Source organism: Schistocerca piceifrons, chromosome 6, assembly GCF_021461385.2.
Source record: "Schistocerca piceifrons isolate TAMUIC-IGC-003096 chromosome 6, iqSchPice1.1, whole genome shotgun sequence".
NCBI lineage: Eukaryota > Metazoa > Arthropoda > Insecta > Orthoptera > Acrididae > Schistocerca > Schistocerca piceifrons.
This window is the reverse complement of record NC_060143.1, coordinates 96,697,486-96,722,508: the sequence shown is the minus strand read 5'-3', so window position 1 is coordinate 96,722,508 and position 25,023 is coordinate 96,697,486. Positions and strand designations below refer to the sequence as shown.

General features: G+C 44.2%; 1 protein-coding gene across 1 annotated transcript in view; it reads right to left on the bottom strand.

Annotated features, from left to right (window-relative positions):
• LOC124802996 (RING finger protein 44-like) overlaps window positions 1-25,023 on the bottom strand; it is a 127,441-nt gene that overhangs the window by 95,180 nt on the left and 7,238 nt on the right. The window contains exon 2 of the mRNA XM_047264099.1: window positions 19,457-19,611. Within this exon, the coding sequence (XP_047120055.1) occupies window positions 19,457-19,611 (155 nt within the window). The remainder of the gene's footprint in view (window positions 1-19,456; window positions 19,612-25,023) is intronic.

Below are 25,023 nucleotides of genomic sequence, written 5' to 3'. Positions count from 1 at the left end.
AATAGCAAGAAGGCCACTCAATGAGTCCGTACATAACAAAACGCGGTTGTGTTGGGATTGTTTAATAAAGGTAAGGGCCCGGGAAATTGCCATCAATTCCGCAGTAAACACCCCACATGAGGGTGGCAGTAGATGATTTTCCGTTCCAACAAAGGACGTGAAGGCATACCCAACATGATCAGCAGATTTAGAGCCATCAGTGTAAAAAACAACAGCATCCCGAAACTCCCATAAAATTTGGCGGAAAAAGGAACGGAACACCACCGGGGGGATGGAATCTTTCGGACCGCGGCGGAGATCCATCCGAATTCGAGGCCGAGGAACTAACCAAGGAGGGGTGGAGGGGAGGGAGCGAGGAAGACAGGACAAAGAAGGAAGCCGAAAATCACGGTTAAGAGACGCAAGGCGCAGCCCAACCGGTAAACCCGCCCGAGGGCGGGAGTCAGGCGGGCGACGTCCATGGTCTGGGAATAGGATAGAATAGGAAGGATGAGTGGGAGAAGAGCGGATAGTAAGGGCATAAGACACCAGAAGCTGGGACCGCCGAACAGAAAGGGGGGGGTATCCCAGCTTCAACCAGGAGACTATCAACAGGGCTAGTAGGGAATGCACCGGTGGCCAAACGGATACCACGATGGTGGACTGGATCCAGCACGTGCAGCGTGGAAGGAGCAGCTGAACCATAAACTTGACAACCATAGTCCAAACGTGACAGAACTAGAGCACGATAAAGACGGAGGAGGAGGGAACGGTCCGCACCCCAAGAGGAGTGGGCAAGGAAGCGAAGGACATTGAGTTTACGGAAACATCCTACCTTCAGGAGTCTGATATGGGGCAGCCAAGTGAGCTTGTTGTCGAAAAGAAGACCTAGGAAACGAAACTGTGGAACCACAGGCAATCTTTGTGCAGCGAGATAGAGCTCTGGATCAGGGTGGACCGTAGTACGGCGACAGAAGTGGACCACCCGCGATTTTAAAGGAGATAATTGAAACCCGTGTGAGAGGGTCCATGCAGAGGCACGCCGTATAGCCACCTGGAGCTGCCGTTCTGCAGATGGCATCGAGGAGGAACTAACCCAAATGCAGAAATCATCCACATACAGGGCAGGGGCGACCAAGGGACCAACAGAGGCCACAAGTCCATCGATAGCAATGAGGAAAAGAAGGACACTCAAGACAGAACCCTGTGGGATGCCCGTCTCCTGGGTCCATGGAGAACTAAAAGCAGTACCAACTCGAACTCTAAATGACCGATGGATCAGGAACTGGCGGATAAAAATCGGGAGTGGGCCCCGAAGACCCCACTGATGAAGGGTTAGTAAGATGTGATGGCGCCAGGCCGTGTCATAGGCCTTGCGAAGGTCAAAAAACACTGCAACCAAATGGCGGCGCTGGGAAAAAGCCTGCCGAACTGCGGATTCCAAGCGAAGCAAATGATCGATTGGAGATCGTCCCTCTCGAAAGCCACACTGGTAAGGGGACAATAGATCCCGAGATTCGAGGACCCAAGTGAGCCGACGGGCTACCAGCCGTTCAAGTAACTTACAACCAACATTGGTCAAACTAATTGGCCGATAGCTGTCAACAGATAGGGGGTTCTGACCAGGCTTAAGGACAGGAACCACAATGCTATCCCTCCACTGAGAAGGGAAGTCACCCTGGAGCCAGATACGGTTAAACACCCGAAGAAGATGGTGCCGTTGTGGAGCACTGAGATGTTGAAGCAGCTGGTTATGAATGGAATCTGGGCCAGGGGCCGTATCATGAGAAGAAGATAGAGCAGAAAGAAATTCCCATTCAGTGAAACGTTCGTTGTAAGATTCTGACTCACAAGTGGTGAAACGTAAGGTGACAGCTTCAGCCTGCTGTTTTTGATGAAGGAAAGCAGCTGGATAGGAGGCCGACGCTGATGCCACTGCAAAATGGGTCGCAAGATGTTCTGCGAGAACTAATGGGTCCGTACAAATGCCATCTGGGAGGTGAAGGCCTGGGAGGGTGGACTGCCGATGGCAACCTTGGAGAGAGCGAAGTGTAGCCCATACCCGTGACAGAGGGACAGTGGAACCAAGGGAAGAAACGAATCGTTCCCAACATATCCGCTTGCTCTGTTTGATTAAATAACGGGCTTTAGCGCGAAGGCGCTTAAAGGTAGAAAGGCTGGCTACAGATGGGTGCCTCTTAAAGTGTTGCAAAGCTCGACGGCGATCACGGATGGCAATGGCAATGGCCGTACTCCACCACGGGACTTGCCGACGTCGAAATTGTCCAGATGAGCGCGGGACAGCAAGGTTAGCAGCGCGAACAATCGCGTCAGACACGTCACGTAGGATGTCATCAATACTACCCGACAAAGAGGGAGAAAACTCGACCTGTGCAGTATATAGAGGCCAATCGGTGCGGTGGAAAGACCAACGAGGTAACCTGTCCATCGGGGAGCGGGAAGGGAGCGTGATAATCAACGGGAAATGGTCACTATCACAAAGATCGTCGTGTGGCGACCAGTGTAATGAAGGGAGGAGAGAGGGAGAAGAAAGAGAAAGATCAATGGCAGAAAAGGTACCATGACCAGCACTGAAATGAGTAGGGGAGCCATCATTAAGAAGGCACAGGTCGTGGTCTGCAATAAATTGGTCTATAAGAAGACCTCGTCTAGATGGAAAGGCACTGCCCCACAAAGGATGATGAGCATTAAAATCCCCAAGGAGGAGGAAGGGAGGAGGAAGTTGCTGAAGAAGGGTGGTTAAGGCAGCAGGTGTAAGAGTCCTGTCAGGAGGGAGATAAAGATTGCATACTGTGACTGCAGAGTCTAAGTGGACCCTAACAGCAACCGCTTCCAATGTAGTGTGGAGAGGAATCCACGTGCTAGCAATGTCTGTACAGACCAACGTACAAACGCCACCAGAAGCCCGCAAGGGTCCGACCCGATTTCGACAGAAAACACGGAACCCACGGAGGGTCGGTGAGTGAGCATCAGTAAAATGAGATTCCTGGAGAACCACACAAGCTGCTGAGTAGGACGAAAGAAGGGATTTCAATTCCGGAAGGTGACGATAGTAGCCATTACAATTCCATTGGAGAACCACAGAACGATGGTTTAAATGAGGGCTGAACACGCTAAATCCAGTCATACCGCCGGGTCCCCACCCGTCACCGACAAGGAGGGGGCGACATCCATAAACGACAGGTCAGAATCCGGTTGTGAAGCCGGGGAAGGGACCTCCGGTGACACCAGAGGCTCTTTGTCCCGGGACTTATGTTTCTTCTTCTTTTCAGGCTGAGACCGAGGAGGGCTGTGTGGCATAATGGAGCCAGCTGCAGCAAGATCAGGAACAGAAAGAGACCGGGCGACCGGGGGGCCGATAGAACGCGGCTCTCGCGGTCGCCGCGCTGCAGCAGACCTTTGACCTGGAAGGTGCCGGGAAGGGGCATCCCGGGAGAGGCGCCCTTGACCGGCAGACGCCGAAGGAGTGGGACACTTCTCCGGCTGGGGAGGGGGAGCAGCGCCCAGAGGAGAAGGTGTGGGAGCCGCAGGGGAGGGGGGAAGGAGAGGGGTCCGGGATGGGGGTAAGGAAGGGGGAGGAAGGGATGAAGATGTAACCAAGGTGTAACTAGATGTCATGGACACAGGGTGCAATCGTGCATATTTCTTACGGGCCTCTGTGTAGCTTAAACGATCAAGAGACTTATACTCCTGTATCTTTTTTTCTTTCTTATAGACTGGGCAATCTGCTGAACGTGGAGAATGACTACCATGACAATTTACACATACAGGAGGGGGAACACAGGGACTCCCCTCATGGAGTGGACATCCACAGTCACCACAGAGAGGGTCCTGGGTACAGCGAGAAGACATGTGGCCAAAACGCAAGCACTTAAAACACCGCATAGGAGGTGGGATGTACGGCTTCACATCACAGCGATAGACCATAATCTTAACTTTCTCAGGAAGGGTATCCCCTTCAAAGGCCAGGATAAAGGCACCAGTATCAATACGATTATCTTTAGGACCCTTCTGAACACGCCGAACAAAGTGAACACCCCGCCGTCCGAGATTGTCCCGAAGTTCCTCATCAGTTTGAAGGATGAGGTCTCTGTGAAAAATCACACCTTGTACCATATTTAGAGACTGGTGAGGGGTAATGGACACGGGAATTGTGCCAAGATGGGTACAGGCACGAAGGGCCGCAGATTGGGCAGCCGAAGCAGTTTTTATCAGTAACGAACCCGACCGCATCTTGCTCAGGGAGTCCACTTCGCCGAACTTGTCTTCAATGTGTTCCACAAAGAATAAAGGTTTGACACTGGTGAAAGTATCTCCATCAGTCCTGGTGCAAACTAGATAACGGGGGAAAGGTTTTGCCCCTAGACGACGCGCCTGACCCTCTTCCCAGGGGGTAGCCACGGAAGGGAAGGCCGAAGGGGCAAGAGAAGCAGCACTTGAGGAATCAGTACCACGCAGAGAGACGGCCGCAGAAGAGCGGCCAGAGTTTTGGACCCGTATGCGTTTCATCTGCATAGCGTCCGCCCTGATACCACCCACTCCGATCAGGGGCTCTCCTCACGGGCGCCAGCCAGCCACAGCAAGGGCCGTCTGGCACGGCGGCCATTGCCGGGAGTTCCGATGCTCCAGGATGACGAGCAACCACTCCAAGGCATGCATGAGGAGGTCACAGCTCAGGTATCAGAAGTGTGATCCCTGTGTGTTCAGGGGGCTCAACCAAAAGGGTAAATAGCGACCCCACCACACGGGCTGGCTACCGTGCTGGCTATGCACCCTAGCATCAGACAACGACGTAAAAGAAAAGGTGGAATGTACTAGGAGAGCACACGTCGGAGACACTAGGTAAGGTGCTCTTCCCCAAATGGCTCACACTACGGAAGAGAAATTTTGGAATGGAGGTCAAACCCCAGAGGGGGACCAAGGAATGCCAAAAGGAGGAGATGATTACGCAACAAAGCCGGAGTGTAAAACCAAAAGAACGCACGTGCGGGGCAAAGTTTTATAAACTGACAAGGTAGGTAACACTCATTGTGTCTTATTTCATTATGCGTAATAACGAGGCGCAGCTTTATTTACATCCAAAGTTCCTCTTTCTTCAATAAAGGTTACCCACCAACAATTACTGCGACTACGCCATGTCGATTGGCTTTCAGGATAGCTGGCTTTCAGATCCAGCATTCAAGGACTGGTTGGTGAAAGTACCCACAGACCTTTATAGTGCTAAATGTGGATTATGTCCAGGGACCCCCATTAACATCCGTACTATGGGAAAATTGGCTCTTACAATTCACATGACAAAATCCAAGAAGCACGTCGCGAAAGCAGCTGCCATGAGAAGCACAGCAAGTTTGTACATCTACACCCTACCGGCAGCGACCACTTCAGCCCAGCAGACAGATTCTGCTCCCACTACCACATCTGCGGACTCAGCTGGGTCAACAACAGTGGCATTGGCCGCTGGAATTGTTACACCTCCGCACAAGTACATCACTGCAATGTCAAAACCCAGGGATAAACAGAGGAATTGATCGGATGACAATAAAGGACGAAGTAACAAAAGCGGAAATATTGTGGTGTTTGGAGTGCATCGTTTCACACAAGTCACTGCGTAGTTCTGTGAACAACATGTTACTTTTCCCCGCAATGTTCCCTGACAGTGAAGTGGCCAAGAGCACGCATTTACAAAAGGACAAAATTGGTTATATCGTGCAATACTGACTAGCTCCTTTCTTTGAGACTGAAATTAAAGCTGACCACGTAAACGCATCACGAACTGTTGTTTTGACGAATCCTTGAACAAGGTGTGCAAAACAATCCAGATGGACATTTTAGTGCATGATTGGAACATTTAAAAAAAAAATAAAAATCTCGTGTGCATCCGTTACTATGCATAGGCTTTTCTAGGCAGTTCAACGGCAGCTAAGCTACTCAAGTCCTTCAAGAAAAACATGAAAGCAATGAAAAAGCTTTTACAAGTATCAATGGACGGCCCTATTGTCAACCTCGCTTTCTCAAAGCAACTTAAAAAATGTTTGAAAGAAATCGAAGGGGTAGACACCGTTTTATTGGAAATCGGAACATGTAGGCTTCACGTTGTTCACAGCGCCTAGGATTATCGGTGAACAAAGAGTGCCTCTTCGAGAATATGAGGGAACAATCTGTAGTGAGCACAAGACTGGTGTATGACGCAGTCAAGACACACGGCGGAGTGCAACGAGTGCTTATAACAAAGTCCCTTATACACTCTGTAAGTAACTCACGAGATCAATATGCTGAAGACCTCAAAAATAGAAATGACGAGTTATTCAGGAAAAAGGATCATGACTAAAAAGAAGATTGTTGACACAGAAATAAGACAGCTTAAAGAGAAGAAGGCAAAACTTGAGGGGACCATTCAAAATGCTCAGATAGAGCGAGAATCTATCACAGAACGAATCAATGCTCTCGCACACAGCTCCAAATGAGTTATTCTCCAAAGTCAATTCATAAATTACAGTATTTGTTGTTAAACATGGTACTTATTTCTAAACTATTTGTTGTATTGTCTAATAATAATTAAAATGTTTTTAAAACAAGTGAATATGATAGCAGTTTAAAATAGATAATGCTAACTCTCACAAATGTTTAAATATACATTTCAAACAATACCTTTTGTGATTCAAAAATGTTTGAAAAATAAACCAAATTTAATAAATTAAATATTAAAATAAAGAAATTAAATATTAAAATAAAGACAGGAGGTAAAAATTTAGCAACACAAAAATCCGAAAAGAAAAGACTGTAAAAATGCACAAAATATTTTACAGAAAAATCTCTTATTATTCTAAAACAAAATAAAGTAACTGAAGATCTTTTAACAATGATTAAACTGCAAGCTTTTGTATTTAAATAAAAACAATAGTAAAATCAGAAAAACTGAGGAATGGAAGTGGTAAAAAAAAAGACTCGTCCTTGCTGAAAGCAAATTTTAGAGCAGGGAATATAGTAGCTGCATTTGATACAGGTTTTCACTCTAAAACTGGACTAATTTCGCCTGACTGGTGCTGCCTTCTGTTGTCTATTTATAGGTTTAGTTAAAAAGAAGCAGTAGTGAACATTAGAGCTGTTGCGGAGACAAAGAGAAAATTCACCGGCAAAAAAAGTAGAAAAGAAGCGAACTGGTATTGCCATCGATTGCGTAATTTATCTATGAAAGAACAACATTAAATATAAAAACTAACTTGAAGGTCGGTCTTTTTTTAGCGTGTGTTACACTAAGCCATATCAAACACAAATGTGCCGGTAAAATTTTAAATAGTGGCATAAATGACTTATCTTCTGGGCCCGAAATTTTTCAAATGGCTGATCCTCAAGTGTTACTTTTTGAATGAGAGTTATAACACCCTGTGATTTAAGAAATTCACTGCACATTCTCACACATAACATAATTCATCTTGTGTGGAAATTTACTTTGAAAGTAACACTTCTCAAGCCACTATTCATAATATTTTCCAGTGATCTGTTAGAAATGTGACTTCACACACATCAAATGCACATTATTTGTTACGAACGTACTGCATAATATTCAGCCTAAAGCCTTTGACACTTTTCGGTGTAGGTAAACTTGTGTGTGCACAGTGTAAATGACTCATTTTCTATGCAACTACAGTTTAATTTTGGTGTTATTCTCTGTGTTATGTTTCATTGGTGCAGTATTATTCAGCAGTACTGGGCTAAAGTTCTTTGTCAACATATCAGTTCTTACATGTCAAACCTAAAAAAAATTTATCGAAAAACTAAAACAAGTAAAAATCCCGAAATTCTAAAAAATTCCCAGGTTTTTCCCGGATCTCCCGGGCCGTATACACCCTTTGATCGTAAGTCAAAAATCAGGAGCAATAATGGAATAATTGGGAAGTGGGAGAAAAAGCTGAAAATTTGGAGTCTACCGCCTTAAATCAGGAGAGTTGGCTGGTATGTACCATCAGGGTTGTTAATAGATGGATACATCTGGTTTCAGAATGCACATTCAATGAAGAAAGTATTAATGAAATCAACCCCCTTGTCTAAAGAGGAAGCAGGAAGCATAAAAACATCGGGAAAGCACAGTGTTGAGGCATGCCTTGCCGATCCTCCCTCTTCGCTGAAAAACCAGTGGCAAGTTTCCATAATGGAAGCCAAAGGTTACATCAAGCTGCGCAAGGTATGTCAGAAAGGCCACAGACTTCTGGTCGCTTTTCAGCGCCACTCTGTTGGTGAGATTTCCCAACTCACCTGCCATTACTGTTCTCCTCACTTAGGTTTTAAAGCATTATTGGAATAACCCTTTTAATGGTCTAACACACATCACTAAAATGGCAAGGTGAAAAAACAATGCAGTCATTGAAAATAAAATCCCCTTAAGGTCAGTGAGATGATGTGCAGCCTTTAAGAGTCTATCAGTATTATGAAAAGGATAGTTGCTACTCACCGTATAGCTGAGATATAGAGTTGCAGATAGGCACAACAAAATGACTGTTGGGAAGTGAGTTTTCGGGCAACAAAGCCTTTGTTAAAAATAGTAAAAAAAAACACACACACACACACACACACACACACACACACACACACACACACACACACACACACACACACACCCCTGGAGCTAGACACTCTGGTCGTTTGTGAGACTGTGTGTGTGTGTGTGTGTGTGTGTGTGTGTATGTGTGTGGGGGGGGTCCAACAAAGGCCTTGTTGGTCGCAAGCACACTTTCCAACAGTCTTTTGTGGTGCCTATCTGCGACTCAGCATCTCCGCTATACAGTGAGTAGTAACTACCCCTTTTCATAATATTGTTCTATTCATGCTGGATTTTCCACCGCTTTCTTTTGCCTTTAAGAGTCTATGCATCACTTAACACTCTTCGCACTTCATTTACCGTGGACTGACGAAAAAGACTAATGTCCGTTGTATTCTTAACTGCTCCGACTGCCTCGAGTGCTTAGCTCCTTCCCCATGGCTGAGAGTGAAAGACTTTCAGAAATACTGTGCAATATGCCTGGAATTCTGGCATCTTGTGGGCCCTGATGTCCTCAAATCTCCAACCATTCAGGATTGAATTTCGCACTGGTTGGTTTCACCCTGATATACTACTAGAACACTGTGAGAGGTGCCACATGATTGAGGATAGAAAATTGTTTGTTGACAACACTTCGGCAAAAATTAAAGCTGGTACACCTTCGAAGGCAAGATACCACGCAAAAAAACGGATTTTCCTGATGAGCCACTGATATTTCCATCAGATTCTTTGATACATGCAGTCTCTGGCTGTGTGTTTGCAGAGGCCTGACCTTGAGACTGTACTCACAGGATGCAAGGATAAAATATTCACAGCGACCCTCAGGCCTCATAAAAAGTCCGAGTTATCGGAACGAGATTTTGGTAAATGGTAACACAGAAATATATAAGTATTTTTCTACATGATAAGCTTGTGGAATTTTTTATCTACCGCATTATACGAATAACTGTAGACTTACGTAATGGAATGAAGAGCATTTTTTTTAAGTCTCTGATAGCAGCTGAAATGAGAATTAGTGTGACTTTGTAACAAGGCATGTTCAGCAATTACACATTTGTTCTTATATCAAAGACACGATTTTTCATAAACTTTTGACCTGAACTGACCACATTTCCTCATATAATGAACCACTGTTTCAGGATTCTGTCACAACTGCATGTGCATTAGGATGTCAGCAGGGTGACATCATGGAAACTCCACTTTGTTTCACCAAAGGAAGTAAATTTTAACAAGGAAACAAGAGAAACGTAGCTATTACTCGAAATTCGCCACTTCTGTTTGAGTGGTTTTCAAGATACAGCATGTTCTAGTTTATACAAATACAATGAAGGGGCTGAACCAATGACAGTATCGAAAAACATACAATTGTACTGACAAGGGAACCTCCCCATCGCACCCCCCTCAGACTTGGTTATAAGTTGGCACAGTGGATAGGCCTTGAAAAACTGAACTCAAATCAATCGAGAAAACAGGAAGAAGTTGTGTGGAACTATGAAAAAAAATAAGCAAAATATACATACTGAGTAGTCCACGGCAAGATAGGCAACTTCAACGACAGTATGAGCTCAGGAGCGCCGTGGTCCCGTGGTTAACGTGAGCAGCTGCGGAGCGAGAGGTCCTTGGTTCAAGTCTTCCCTCGAGTGAAAAGTTTAATTTTTTATTTTCAGACGATTATTGTCTGACAAACTCTTATGTTTTCATCACTTTTTGGGAGTGATTATCACATACACAAGAAAACCTGTATCAGGCAAGGTAGAAGAATCTTTTTACCCATTCGCCAAGTGTGCAAGCTAGGTGGGTCGACAACATATTCCTGTCATGTGATGCACATGCCATCACCAGTGTCAATATAGAATATATCAGACGTGTTTTCCTGTGGAGGAATCTGTTGACCTATGACCTTGCGATGAAATGTTTATGGTTCCTATTGAAGAGGCACGTCCTTACGTCTACTAATCGCACGGTTTTGCGGTGCGGTCGCAAAACACACACACTAAACTTATTACAGTGAAAAGAGACGTCAATGAACAAACAGACAGATCATAACTTTGCGAAAATAAAAAATTTAAAATTTTCACTCGAGGGAAGACTTGAACCAAGGACCCCTCGTTCCGCAGCAGTTCACTCAAACCACGGGACCACGGCGCTCCTGTGGTCACATGGTCCTCGATGTTGCTTATCTTGCACATGGGCTACTCAGTTTGTATATTTTGCTTATTTTTTTCATAGTTCCACACAACTTCTTCCTGTTTTCTCGATTGATCTGTGTTCAGTTTTTCAAGGCCTGTCCACTGTGCCAACGTAAAACTAAATCTGAGGGGGGTGCGATTGGGAGGTTCCCTTGTGAGAAATACCTTGCTTGTGGAAACTGACACATGAACATTACACAAACAAGAATATAAAACAGAGCGTAGAAAGAGATGACAGAAAAATTTCTTGACAGTATTCAAACTGTGGACCACAGACACAAAATATGAAAGGAAGTTTCAGGGGAGGGGCGCATTTATGTGACCACACTGAACGTAGCTGCTTTATAATAACTGAAGGTATTTTAAAGCCATCTTTGCAGCTACAGTACAAGAAACAATAGTGCAAAACGAGGAAAAACTCTAAAAACTTCCAAGCAGATGGCGTTTTCTGACAAGAGCAAAAATCTTAAGTACTAACATCAACATATTCTGTAGCAAAATGTTCTTAGATGGAGAAAGTAAGCCAAATGGTGTGTGTGGTGGTGGTTTTTTTTTTTTTTTTTTTTTTTTTTTTTTTTTTTTTTTTTTTTTTGCACACAACTTCAACGGTCATTAGCGCCCAGACTACATTAGGAATGCACCGCGAGTCACAAGTTTAAAACAGCAACGAAACGGAAAACACGATAAAAGACAGACTGACAGGCATAGGATTAAAAAAAGAAAACAGCATAATCAAATGTCCTTAGAGAGGGTCGTCAAATTGATAAAATGAAGAACGCGAGCAGCTGCTCGTGGGTCATCCGCTAAAATGGCTTCTAGAGTACATGGCAGGCCAAGATCAAGACGCAGTGTGTTAAAATCCGGACAGGACGTTAAAATGTGGCGGACCGTCAGCAATTGCCCACATGGGCAGAACGGCGCCGGCGCAGCCGTCAGCAGATGGCGATGGCTGAACCGGCAGTGTCCAATTCGTAACCGGGCCAAAACTACCTCCTCCCGCCGAGAAGGGCGTGAGGACGACGTCCAAGCCACGGGAAGAGGTTTCAAGGCCCGAAGCTTGTTGTCTGTAAGTGCAGCCCAATCGGCATGCCACAGCAATAAAATGCGCCGACAAATGACCCTGCTACAATCTGACGAAGGGACACAACAAGAAGCTGTCCGAGGCTAGAGGACCGCAGCCTTGGCCGCGGCATCTGCAGCTTCGTTCCCAGGGATACCGACATGGCCAGGAACCCACATAAAGCTAACCGGAGAACCGACGTCCACCAGCTGCTGAAGAGAGCGTTGGATCCGGTGCACGAAAGGGTGAACCGGGTACGGATCACTGAGGCTCTGGATAGCGCTCAGGGAATCGGAGCAGATGACATATGCAGAATGTCGGTGGCGGCAGATGTAAAGAACAGCCTGGTAGAGGGCAAAAAAGAGCTCAGCTGTGAAGACCGAACAATGGCCATGGAGCCAGTATTTGAAACTTTGTGCCCTGACAATAAAAGAACACCCGACCCCGTCATTGGTCTTAGAGCCATCTGTATAAATTAAGGTCATATTAATGAACTTCGAACGAAGTTCGACAAAACGGGAGTGGTAGACTGAACCGGGGGTAACCTCCCTCGGGAGCAAGCAGAGGTCAAGGTGGACGCGAACCTGAGCCTGGAGCCAAGGTGGCGTGTGGCTCTCGCCCACTCGAAAGGTTGCAGGAAGTGAAATATTAAGGTGTTGAAGGAGGCGACGAAAGCGAACTCCAGGGGGTAGCAGGGCAGAGACATACAACCCGTATTGACGGTCGAGAGAGTCATCAAAAAAGGAACGATAAGACGGGTGGTCGGGCATTGACAGTAGCCGACAGGCATACCGACAAAGCAGTATATCGCGCCGGTAGGTGAGGGGCAACTCACCAGCGTCAGAATGAAGACTCTCGACGGGAATAGTATAAAACGCTCCGATCGCAAGTCATAAACCCCGATGTTGTATGGAGTTGAGGCGGCGTAAGATGGATGGCCGTACAGAGGAGTATACGAAGCTCCCATAATACAGCTTGGAGCAGACGATCGACCGATATAGGCGAAGTAGGACGGCTCGATCCGCTCCCCACGACATACCACTGAGAACACGGAGGACATTTAGAGAACGGGTACAACGGGCAGCCAAATATGACACATGTGGAGACCAACTAAGTTTCCTGTCAAATGTAAGACCTAAAAATTTTGTTGCCTCCACGAATGGGAGAGCAACGGGACCGAGTCGTAAGGACGGTGGGAGAAACACTTTGTAGCACCAGAAGTTAATACAAACCGTCTTCTCGGCAGAAAAACGGAAGCCATTGGCGACACTCCAGGAGTAAAGACGGTCAAGAGAACGCTGAAGACAGTGCTCCAGGAAACACGTACGCTGCGCGCTGCAATAGATGGTAAAATCGTCCACGAAAAGGGAGCCTGATACATCAGCTTGGAGGCAATCCATTATTAGATTGATCGCTATGGCGAAGAGAGCGACGCTCAAAACTGAGCCCTGTGGCACCCCATTCTCCTGGCGAAAGGTGTCGGACAGGACAGAACCCACACGTACCCTGAACTGTCGATCCATTAAAAAGGAATGAATAAAAAGAGGGAGGCGACCGCGAAGGCCCCATGTATGCATGATGCGGAGAATGCCCGCCCTCCAACAGGTGTCGTAAGCCTTCTCCAAATCAAAGAACACAGCCGCGGTCGGGTGCTTCCGCAAGAAGTTATTCATAATGAAGGTCGACAAGGTAACCAGATGGTCAACAGCAGAGCGGCGCCTACGAAATCCGCATTGTACATTGGTAAGTAGGCGTCGAGCCTAGAGCAGCCAAACCAATCGAGAGTTAACCATTCGCTCCATCACTTTACAGACACAGCTGGTAAGCGAGATGGGTCGATAACTGGAACGCAAGTGCTTGTCCTTCCCCGGCTTAGGAATCGGGACAAAAATAGACTCGCACCAGCATGTGGGAACATGTCCCTCAATCCAGATGCGATTGTAAGTACGAAGAAGAAAACCTTTACCCGCAGGAGAAAGGTTCTTCAGCATCTGAATATGAATAGAATCAGGCCCTGGAGCGGAGGACCGTGATCGGCCAAGTGCGTTTTCGAGTTCCCGCATGGTGAATGGGGCATTATAACTTTCACGATTCGAGGAGCGGAAGTTAGGTGGCCTAGCCTCCTCTGCCTGTTTGCGGGGGAGGAAGGCAGGGTGGTAATGAGCGGAGCTCGAAACCTCTGCGAAAAAGCGGCCAAAGGCATTGGAGACAGCCTCAGGGGCCACAAGGACGTCATTCGCGACCGTCAAGCCAGAAACTGGTGAGTGGACCTTAGTGCCAGATAGCCGGCGCAGGCTACCCCAGACAACAGAAGAAAGAGTAAAACTGTTGAAGGTGCTTGTGAAAGCAGCCCAGCTGGCTTTCTTGCTTTCTTTAATAATACGACGACACTGTGCACGTAATCGTTTATAATTGATACAATTCGCCACTGTAGGGTGGCGTTTAAAGGTGCGTAAAGCACGTCGACGAGCACGTAAAGCGTCTCTATATGCTGCGGTCCACCAGGGGACCGGTACGTGACGTGGAGAAGAAGTAGGGTGAGGGATGGAATATTCAAGCAGCAGCGAGAATGACTTCCGTGAGGTGTGCGACCTGACGATCGCAGCTTGTGAAGGTTTGATCCTGAAATGTCGCCCTGGAAGAGAAGAGCCTCCAGTCTGCTTTGGAGATGGTCCAACTAGATGAGCACGGAGAGGGGGTATGCTGCAGGAGATGTATAACACACGGGAAGTGGTCGCTCGAATATGTATCAGAAAGTGCATACCACTCAAACCTGCGTGCAAGTTGGGGAGTACATATAGAGAGGTCTAACTGGGAATAGGTGTGAGATGTGTCCGAAAGAAAAGTAGGGGCACCAGTATTGAGGCAGATAAGATTGAGCTGGTTGAAAAGGTCTGCTAACAGGGAGCCCCTCGGGCAGGATGCTGGAGAGCCCCAACGGGGATGGTGGGCATTGAAGTCTCCAGTTAACAAAAATGGTGCAGGTAGCTGAGCAATAAGTTGCATCATGTCTGCCCTGGTAACGGCAGATGACGATGGAGTGTAAACGGTACAAATGGAAAATGTAAAAGTGGGGAGAGTAATGCGGATGGCAACTGCCTGCAGGCCGGAGTGCAACGTGATGGGATCATAGTAAATATCATCCCGGACCAGCAACATAACCCCTCCATGAGCCGGGATACCTACCAAGGGGGTAGGTCAAAACGCACAGAGGTGTAGTGTGCCAAGGCAATTTGATCGCATGGGCATAGCTTCGTTTCCTGGAGGGCTACGACGAGCAGGACAGGACAGTCGCGGGAGGATGCAGCATGGTCACCCTGACAGTTCACACAATGAGGAGACGGAGGTGGACAGTCACCCTCATGGGCATCCCTGCCACAAGTGACACATTTAGCCGCATTGGAACAAGACTGTCGAGTGTGATTGAAACGCTGACACTGGTAGCAGCGCGTAGGTGTCGGGACATAGGGGCGAACAGAAATAACCTCGTAGCCCGCCTTGATGCGCGATGGCAGCTTAACACTATCAAAGGTCAAGAAAAGTGTCCGGGTCGGTACAAGGTCATTCTTGACCTTTTTCATGACCCTATGGACAGCCGTCACGCCCTGCTCAGCGAGGAAAGATTGAATCTCCTCATCAGTCAATCCGTCGAGGGATCTAGTATAGACCACACCACGAGACGAATTCAAAGTTCGGTGAGCCTCCACCCAGACAGGGAACGTGTACAGGAGTGTGGCCCGAAGCAGTTTTTGTGCCTGAAAGGCGCTCTCAGTTTCTAGTAATAAGGTACCGTTACGCAACCTGGTACAAGATTTGACAGATCCGGCTATGGCATCTACGCCCTTCTGGATAACGAAAGGGTTGACAGAGGAAAAATCCTTTCCGTCCTCAGATCGAGAAACGACGAGGAACTGTGGGGCAGGCGGTAGTACTTTTGTCACTGGTGGCTGGTCATGTTTCCGTTTTTGGGCAGAAGTCGAGAGAGATGGAGTGAAATCCATTGCGGAGGAATCCCCCATGATTGCCAGCATCTCCGATGGCACGCTCCTTCCTTGTGGGGACCCTCTCAGAGGGCACTCCCGCCTTAGGTGAATGTTTACACCTCAGGTCACACCTCCCGAGAAACAGACGGAGGGACCAATCGGCATGGTCAGAAGGTATCAGCTCAGGCAATCACCCCTCCCTGGGCCTGGCCTTTACCAGGGGGTATGTGCGTGCCTTACATGTCTACCCAGGGCGGGGAATTACGCGTTACCCCGTCACCGGCTACGCGTGCGAACGTGTGGGTCGACCTTCAGGCGCGCACAGGGAGGGAAGAAGAAGAGGAAAAAGAAGAGAGAGAGGGAGAGAGAGAGAGAGAGAGAGAGGGAGAGAGAGAGAGGACAGACTGTCTCAAACGCCGAGGCGGAGACCAGAGAAGGCAAGGAGAAGAAGGCAATGGAAAGAGTGAAGAAGACAGTGAGGTGGAGAAGAGCAAAGAAAGGAACCAACCAAAGGAAGGAAGGAAGAAACGAGAAGTGAAAAAGCAAAATGACCGCAAATAGAGGTCGTGGAACCGTCCGTCTCCGGACGCAGGCGCTAACTACCCCCTTGAGGGGGAGGGACTCCTTTTAGTCGCCTCTTACGACAGGCAGGAATACCTCGGGCCTATTCTAATCCCCGGACCCGCAGGGGGGAAATGGTGTGTGTGTGTTTCCATTTAGACCACTTGTTTATTTCAATAAAAACTAAACGCAATTGTGGACAAAAGTATGCATCTCCTTGGATTCGAAAGAAAGATTTAAAACACCTTCAATGATTTCAGAAATAACATCAGAAAAAGTAGCCCTCTTGAAAGAAGTGTATAAGGTAGGGAAGAGTTATATAAACCAACACTATACATGTAACCAATAAAGTATTGGTTCTACTATGTTTGTTATTGTTGGTTATAACCCAATGTGTTATATCTATTGTTTTACACATATTGAGTGCTTTTTCTTTTGAGAAATATACAAGTACATAGCACACAGACCGCCAGCGATTACCACAGTTTTCTTCTTCTTATTGTTCATACTTCCTAATATATAAACTACTTTTGACGTGCCAAAATGTACTAGAATAAATAAAATGTCTATAAAACGCCACACTGTGCAACGTACTTGCGGTGGGAAAGTAGCAATTCCTGAGGTCCATGGATAACCCACGAAAATCAGCCGCATTATGACATGTACAAATAGGCACGGCCTGCAGACAAATTGGTGAAACTAGATCCGATGGGCAGGGCCTATGCATTAGTGGGATATAATGGGCTTCAGATTGGCAGGCCCGATCCGTTGAGGGATAACAGCAGAAATGACCTGTGATTTTGTCCCGGCGCAGAAATCCACTCGGATGGCATGTCACAGACAGCATATTGATGAAATGAGACTGCGGTAATCAATCCATGCAACAGATAACTTGCGCTAATACTGTGAGTCTCAATAATAATGAGGACTGGTAGCAACTCATTGTAAAGATGATCACTGAGCGGTAGACAGGCATGTAGAAAAGATATTCACACTCTCACAGCTAAATATCTGGCCATGGCCTCTGTCAAAAGACGAGAGCACACACAAACATCACGCAATCAATCACACACAACTAGTCCACATATGCCCGCCATCTCCGGCCACTGCATTACAGTCTCTGAGAATCAGGTCCAAGTAAACCATCACTCACACCTCCTTGCCTCTCATCAACAGCTGCTAGGCTAGTGCCAAGAAATGATGGCAAGCTGAGGGGAGTGGTGTGAAGAAGAGGAGCATCAAAATGGTGGAGTAGGGAAGTGGTGAATGTACTTAGCTGCACCCGGCCAGCAGCGATGCATGACATCACAGTAAACTAATGATTTCACCTACTGAGACAGAAGCGAGATTCTTTTTAATTTCCCTGACACATTTGAAATTCCCTGATTTCCAGAACATGGGGCAACCTGATGACATACTAATCCCTTGCCTACATATTGGTGCTTGTATACTGGCATCAGAGTCACACTACATTAAGCTGCAGCAATGCCCTCAAATGGAAACTTTTTGATTGTCCCTTATATTATACTCAAAACCCCTTATAAACTGTTTGGCATTTTCTAGTTTTTTATTCTAAGAAAAGGAAAGTATGCAGAATCACTCCATACAGGACCATAGAATGTTAAGTATAAACAATTACCAAGCTTATTTAACTGTCCCAATGCATTTCATTTTTATTTTTTATCTTGACACCACAGTATGATGGTACCACAAGGCTCTTTTTTTGGCCCTAAAATATTGGGAAGGTATTTTCATTTTGATTTATTTTTCTTCCGGTTACTGAGTGCTCAGTCTTAATTAATCCTAATACCTTTCTTCTGTAGTGAGGCAAGGTATCCATCTGGTACACCTACAGTTCTGTATTTACACCTCTACTTAGCACACTGGAAGTAGAACACACAAATCTGATCATCTCACAAGTTTTGACACTTATCCAATGTTTGTTTCTTTGGTAATACGATGGAAATGCACTGTTTGAAATATAATTGTGTATCACCTACTTCACAGATATGCTTTTATCTATGTCAAATAACCATCTGAAGTCTGTCAAAGTGACTGCATAACATCTTACTCATTTCTTCCCCATCCACTTGCTGTTGATATTGGGACAGTTCATCAGTATTCAGTATAAATTTTTCCAATGCTTATCTCTTCCTCAATTTCCTTGTTTGTTTCCCTCCTCTACTCTGCAACTTCTGGTTAATTTCATCCCTATGTAATCTATTATCTGTGTGTATATGGTGGCCAATGAGGATTTTTCTTTTTTCGTCTCCTACAAACTTCAACTGACATGAACATGGGTGTAACTGCTGACTTTAAGAGCTATAGCAATCTACGAGGTGAAATATGACAAAAATGATGAAGCTATCCTTACACAGTCTGTAATTCACAAATTGCTCCTTATTCATGACACAAAAGTTTGCTGCACATTCCTAGGCTCTATGGCAGAGAGATGGTGAAGAAGAACAAGCCAGACCCTTATTTGTCATGAGATATTGTCATGTAACAGTATTTTAAATCAACAGACTCACCGTAGTTCCCACTGATTATGTGTCAGCTCTATCCAACAACATGCCCCAATTTGATGCTTACAAATACATTATTTTCAAACAAAAAATTACATCATTGAAATTGTTATTTTCCTTTTAAAAGTAAAAAAAAATGCACATTAAATAATTATGCTCATGAAGCAAAATTACATAGCATTACTTTTAGTTTTATAGAGTCATGTCAAATTGTTCTGAGACAAGTGTTTGCAAACATTAACCTTGGGTAGTCATGTCATATGTTTTTGTGGAATATGTAAAATTTATGTTTTTAATTTAATGTGAAGTCGAGAATCGCAACATCAGAATCACGAGAGATACAAGGGTGACATTTTACAATTAACTGCTCAATGTATAAAGCTAGTTTCTTGTTCTAATATAATCAGACCCCATTAGCCTAATCCTATTCTGAAACATGCCATACTTTACAGATTCTAAATGAACAGCAAAATCATTATTTGCAATCTACAGGAGAATGTGTACTGACATTAAGTGACATATTAAGGGCCAGTAACAGCCATCAGCATAAACACTCGGAATGCCGTAAAAACGAATTTCCAATATTCAGACAAATAATTTACCCATTTTGGTAGCACTGCCTATAGTCCTTGGCGTATGGAACGTGATTGACAGGCCATCTTGGCTGATGATTTGGCCTGGGTACATGGTTGGCACTGACATGACGAGGATATTGTGATGAACTCCTGAGAGGAGGCACACGGCTGTTAGGATTCATCTGTGAACAATGATAAAATTAATCACTATTATGGAAATATTCTACTATTGATTAGATTGTTTGTTATATCACTATATGAATAATAGTAATTGTAATAGTAGTGGTGGTGGTAGTAGTAGTAGTAGTAGTAACTAAGTCAAAGTTCCACTTGTTGTGCTACACAAAAACATCCAACTTTGCCTTGAAGGCTGCCAAATGTTGCAGTAATTATTTACCATTCGTCGTTGTATATAACAGTTATATTAGCCATCATTCGAGAAAGTATCACTGAAATTGTAACAGATCTATGTCCGGTTGTAGTTCAAGAACGGTAAACCTTCAAAATTTCTCACAAAAATCGAACAAAAACATCGATTGTTACAATCGGAAGCTTTTCCGATTTTCGTCACGCTAGCAAGTGTAAAGTGACATTAAATGGACTTAAGGGAGAATCTATAATTCATCTACCCTATTGGGAAGTAATGCTCCAGTCGGAACAAATGTAAAACCTACGCAATTAAAGACAGTAAAAAACTACACTGGAGCATGCAATTATTATATATAGAATGCCTACCGGAGAAAAGGTTTCCTGCCTAGGACTGCAGCCTGTTGTCTAGTGAACAATTAAGTACTGTATCAACAGTTTCTTGTATTAACATTACCCGAGGATGTCACCTTTGCTGCAGGGTATGATTAACTTTAGTTTTCATCAGGCATAGCAGTTTCTGGCAGTGGACAAATTCTGACGATTGTTCAGAACCTTTGACTGTAATTATTTTGTCTGCAAGTTCTTGCAACCTTACAACGCGTATGATGCGAGAAAGATCAGTCGTCACTACGTGGCATCTCGTACAAATATTCCCCGAAAGTTAGCACTGCATCCGTCGTCCGTATCTGCGCATACATAACGCATAGACGAGGGGGGCCAAGTCAGGCATGCAGTGCGCTATCGACCAGGAGCGGGGCTGGCGGTCGGAGGGGGACTGCTCTCGCCCGCACATGTATACGTCGGTTTATGGTATCGCAGCACACGCGAACGTCGAGGTGGCATTCCAACCCATGCGCGTAGTCCGCCAACGAATCTCACTGCGACGCACACACACAAAAAACACTGATCGTTTAAGTTACGAGGTTGTGTTTTCAGAGAATAATACCTACGAGTGACTTAACAATACGCAAGGAACTTAAATTGAGTCCTTAGACATCATCTCATTTCCAATGTGGTGTTTACGAAACTAAATGCACCTTTTTCCTTTATATCCTGGGAGCATGAAACAGAAAAGACTGAGAATTGCGGCTTTTCATTATGGTCACGAGTTGCCAGACGAATGTATTGCACAATTGTGCGCTATACTTTCATTCCTCGTGATTTTATAACATAGCTTCATACATAACTTTAAAATTACATACACGTCAGCTAAACGTGACAGTATTCCAAGGACGTACCTTACAGATATCAGAAGCAATAAAGCTGCTAAGAGAGAAGTTTGAGCATTGTTAGGAAGATATTCGTTTAACAATAGTGACGTGATATCTTTAAATTCAAGCAAAACTGCATTGGACTATTTGACAAGACATGCAGAACGTTTTCTTGAGCTGTTCATACTATTTAAGAGACGGGACAATATAATTTTGGGATATGGATACTTAACCGAAGTACGGTTGGACAAAGTATGGTATATGTGCCTATACAGCCGACAAACTGCGGATAGGAAAGGCTACTGTGGATGTGAATCATTTTCTCAGCATAAAATCGATAAACTCAAGTCAAGCTTCCATAATTCGCAGAAAAACTCCAGAAGAGTAACGACTTGTTTCAGAAAAATTAACATTGGCAACCAAATTGTCTCTGTTCTTTGCAATGTTTGTAAGTGCCATTAGAGACCTTTTTTGCACCGCCACGACCTCTGCAGAATGCAACAAGACTATTCTAAACCTCGCAACAGAATGGCGGCTGAGTACAGTGCAAGGGGAGACTTTAGTTTCGTGTTAAGCAAAACAATCTAAAAACTTATGAAATGAAGCCTGTGCACCATCCATCACGATTTGAAGATCCAAGACAGCACGAGCACCAAAGCTTAAACCACGGTACCCAGTAACCATGTGTAAACGTGGCCGAAATCCTTGACGCATTTGTGATCCTGTAAAGACATTTCCACGCGCTTTAGAAATAACGAAACACACTGTCAATCACTTGCTACCGACGATCAGGGCAAATGAAAGATTTGTCACTTAACACCATGCGAAGTATCCGGAGATGAAAACCATGCCACAAAGAAGGACAAGATTTCAGTACATACCACTCACAAGGAAGTATTAATTTGAGCGTAAAGACGCTGAAAACACAGAAAGTGTGTATACACATTAGAGTCTAGGGATGGAAACCGTTTCCTTTCGTTCGACAAGAATAGTTTGTTATAGATTATAAGAACATGTAACAATGAATTCTAATAATGATCTCAATCGTTTTGTTGACTAGGAGTGGACAAGGAATGGTACTGTAATTCTTCAATTAGACACGTTCTGATCCAATTTCTGACAATTGGGAGAAGCACGTTCATAACTGTCTACAACTTGAAATGAAGCGATTATTTCGGATATTATTTTTCTAATTTTTATGGTCGGTCCTAAGAAACATGGATGCAATGGGTACTACATTTCTAAGAGTAGCAAGTAACTTCATGCAAATTTGCCGCTGCATTTCCTTTATTTGCACACTTTTTACCAAGTGCCACGGCCTAAATATAAAATAATAATTATTCACATTTTTTCAACATAACATGTCTTAAATGGTACTAAAGAGTAAAATAATTTCTCCTAGCTCCGTTCGGATTCCTAACATCCACACATACTCCTGAAAATTTGTGCTTGTCAGTTTTAAATAGCTATGACAATACTTTTATGATTTATAATGGAAAAACACTGGGTTTATGCGATATACAACTGATGCATGAATAGTTAGTTCTCCTCTTAACTATTATCTATTGCATGTGCCCCATATTTTTCATTATTAATCTTACAAGAATTGTCATAGCAATTACAAATGTACAAACTAAAAATTTCAAGGAGTACTTGTCTACAGGTAGGAAAGTATTTTATACTTTTTAGCCCAATTAAAAATTTATTTTTGGGTAGGCTAAACAATTATTTTATGCTTTTTGTGTGTGTGTGTGTGTGTGTGTGTGTGTGTGTGTGTGTACGCGCGCGCTCAGTTGTGCCCATCCGCTATCGTACTGCCTGGAACACATTCCAATACTACATGCACAAGACTTGGGGTCCTGCACGGTAGCCGAGATATCAAGCATAACCAACCTTTAACACCCCCACCTCTACCGAATAGACTGACTATAAATCAAATTAATACTGCACTATCATCCAGTTTTGAGCTATCTTTAAAATTGGGAAGTTAGGTTAAAACCAATTGCAAAACTTGTTCCGAACAGACAGACTGACAAGAAAGCAACTGAAGTTTGCACTACATGTTATGAAAATAATTGGACAAGGTACTGTGTACCTATATTGAACAGATTCACTCTGTTTTTTGTTGTTCATAATGTTGTTACATTTTAGAACATTTCAAAATGGTGTAATGCGCAATGGACAATAAAGTGAATAAAATACTGTGGTCGAGACAAACAGAATTATGAAATTGCAACCAAATGACCATGACCTCTCATAGATCATTTATGCCAAATATAACAGGAACCCAATACAAAAATGTTAAAAGCTCATCTATATAAAACATTTAAAATAACTGAATGGCAACAATTTTCTCGCTAGTAAAACTATTGTCCAAACAGTGCTGCAGGTTTACTGATTTCCAGTTTTTAACAGTAATGAATTTCAACTTTTTTTAAAAATCCAAAGCTTAGGAGCTGCCACAGTTTGGCTTGCCAACTAACAATCTAGTGGCTGCAGCTCAGGCAGTTTCTACAGCATCCTTTCCCCAATAAGGACTCACTGAAGAAGGTGCACAGGAGAGGGGCCGGAAAACTCTAGAGAGACACCGGAAGACTGACAGCTGAGACATGCTTAAATAGCTAGACTTATTTGCAATGCTCACAAAACCCAACGGTCTAAGTAATAGTTATATAGTCTAGCGTACAGTGATAATCTATCTCTAAATTTCTCATTGTTGTGGAATTTGGGAGGAGGACCCACAATACTTACCAAAATACTGCCAGTGGCTCGAAAAGGTGAGCACAAAATTGATCTTGGACAAATGTATAAAATGTCATATTCATGACATGCAGCTACAGACAATTTTTAAAGTAATTCTAGTAGCTTGTGTGCTACAGGAGGGAAAAAAATATACTTTTGTATATAAATTTGTATTTCACTGGTAGCTTGAGTATGCTTAAGCCCAATATGTTCCTTTTTATTAATTTAAGTACACACACAGTTTACTAATCCACAAAGAAATATTTTTAGAATTAAAAATCTATCAAAATCTTCTAAAAACACTGTATCAACTGGGCTGTTTGGTGGCTTTGCCTATTTCTGGTATAGTCATGTCACTACCACAGGACTTTTGTGGTCATCTGTTGAGTTTTCAGCATTGGTCCACACCCACGGTTCCCAGTGCCCATGTACACTGCCTGCGCCTGCTACTAACTGCAATTTAGGATGTTTCATTTTGTAACCATCCAATTTAAGTGGCTCTGACAATTCAAACACTGGGAGACCATATATATTTAATGACCCAATGTTAGTTATATGTATACACCTGAGGACATGATTAAATCTTCATGAGACAAATCATGCGTGACCCTGTAATGAACTATTAACAGTTAATGCGACTAACAGAAGAGTTTTAGAAGACTTTAATAATTAAATAAAAATTAAATGTTGCTATTATGTAACTAAGCTGTGGATGCCCAAACCATAAAATCATATGGTATAATGTGTAAAGGGTTGGCAGATGGGCAGGATGAGTAACATGGTGAATAGATGGTAGATGGCTTCCAGGTGATTAAGGAAAGGGAGAGGAAGTGAGCTAAGGATGGTGGGTATGTAACAGTAGAAAACATGCAGGAACGGCACAGGTGCCTGTAACTGACGACTGTAATGCATGAATAAGTCTAGAAAAAGCCTTTATCAAGCTGTGGGTGTCAACTGGCTGATGATGAAATGGCCAGATGGGAAAATTTACTCGGTATATCATGTTCAGATGGAATGAAAGTTGCAAAATAACTTCTTTCACTTAGCAACAAATCATCATCATCATTTAAGACTGATTATGCCTTTCAGCGTTCAGTCTGGAGCATAGTCTCCCTTATAAAATTTCTCCATGCTCCCCTATTCAGTGCTAACATTGGTGCCTCTTCTGATGTTAAGCCTATTACTTCAAATCATTCTTAACCGAATCCAGGTACCTTCTCCTTGGTCTACCCCGACTCCTCCTACCCTCTACTGCTGAACCCATGAGTCTCT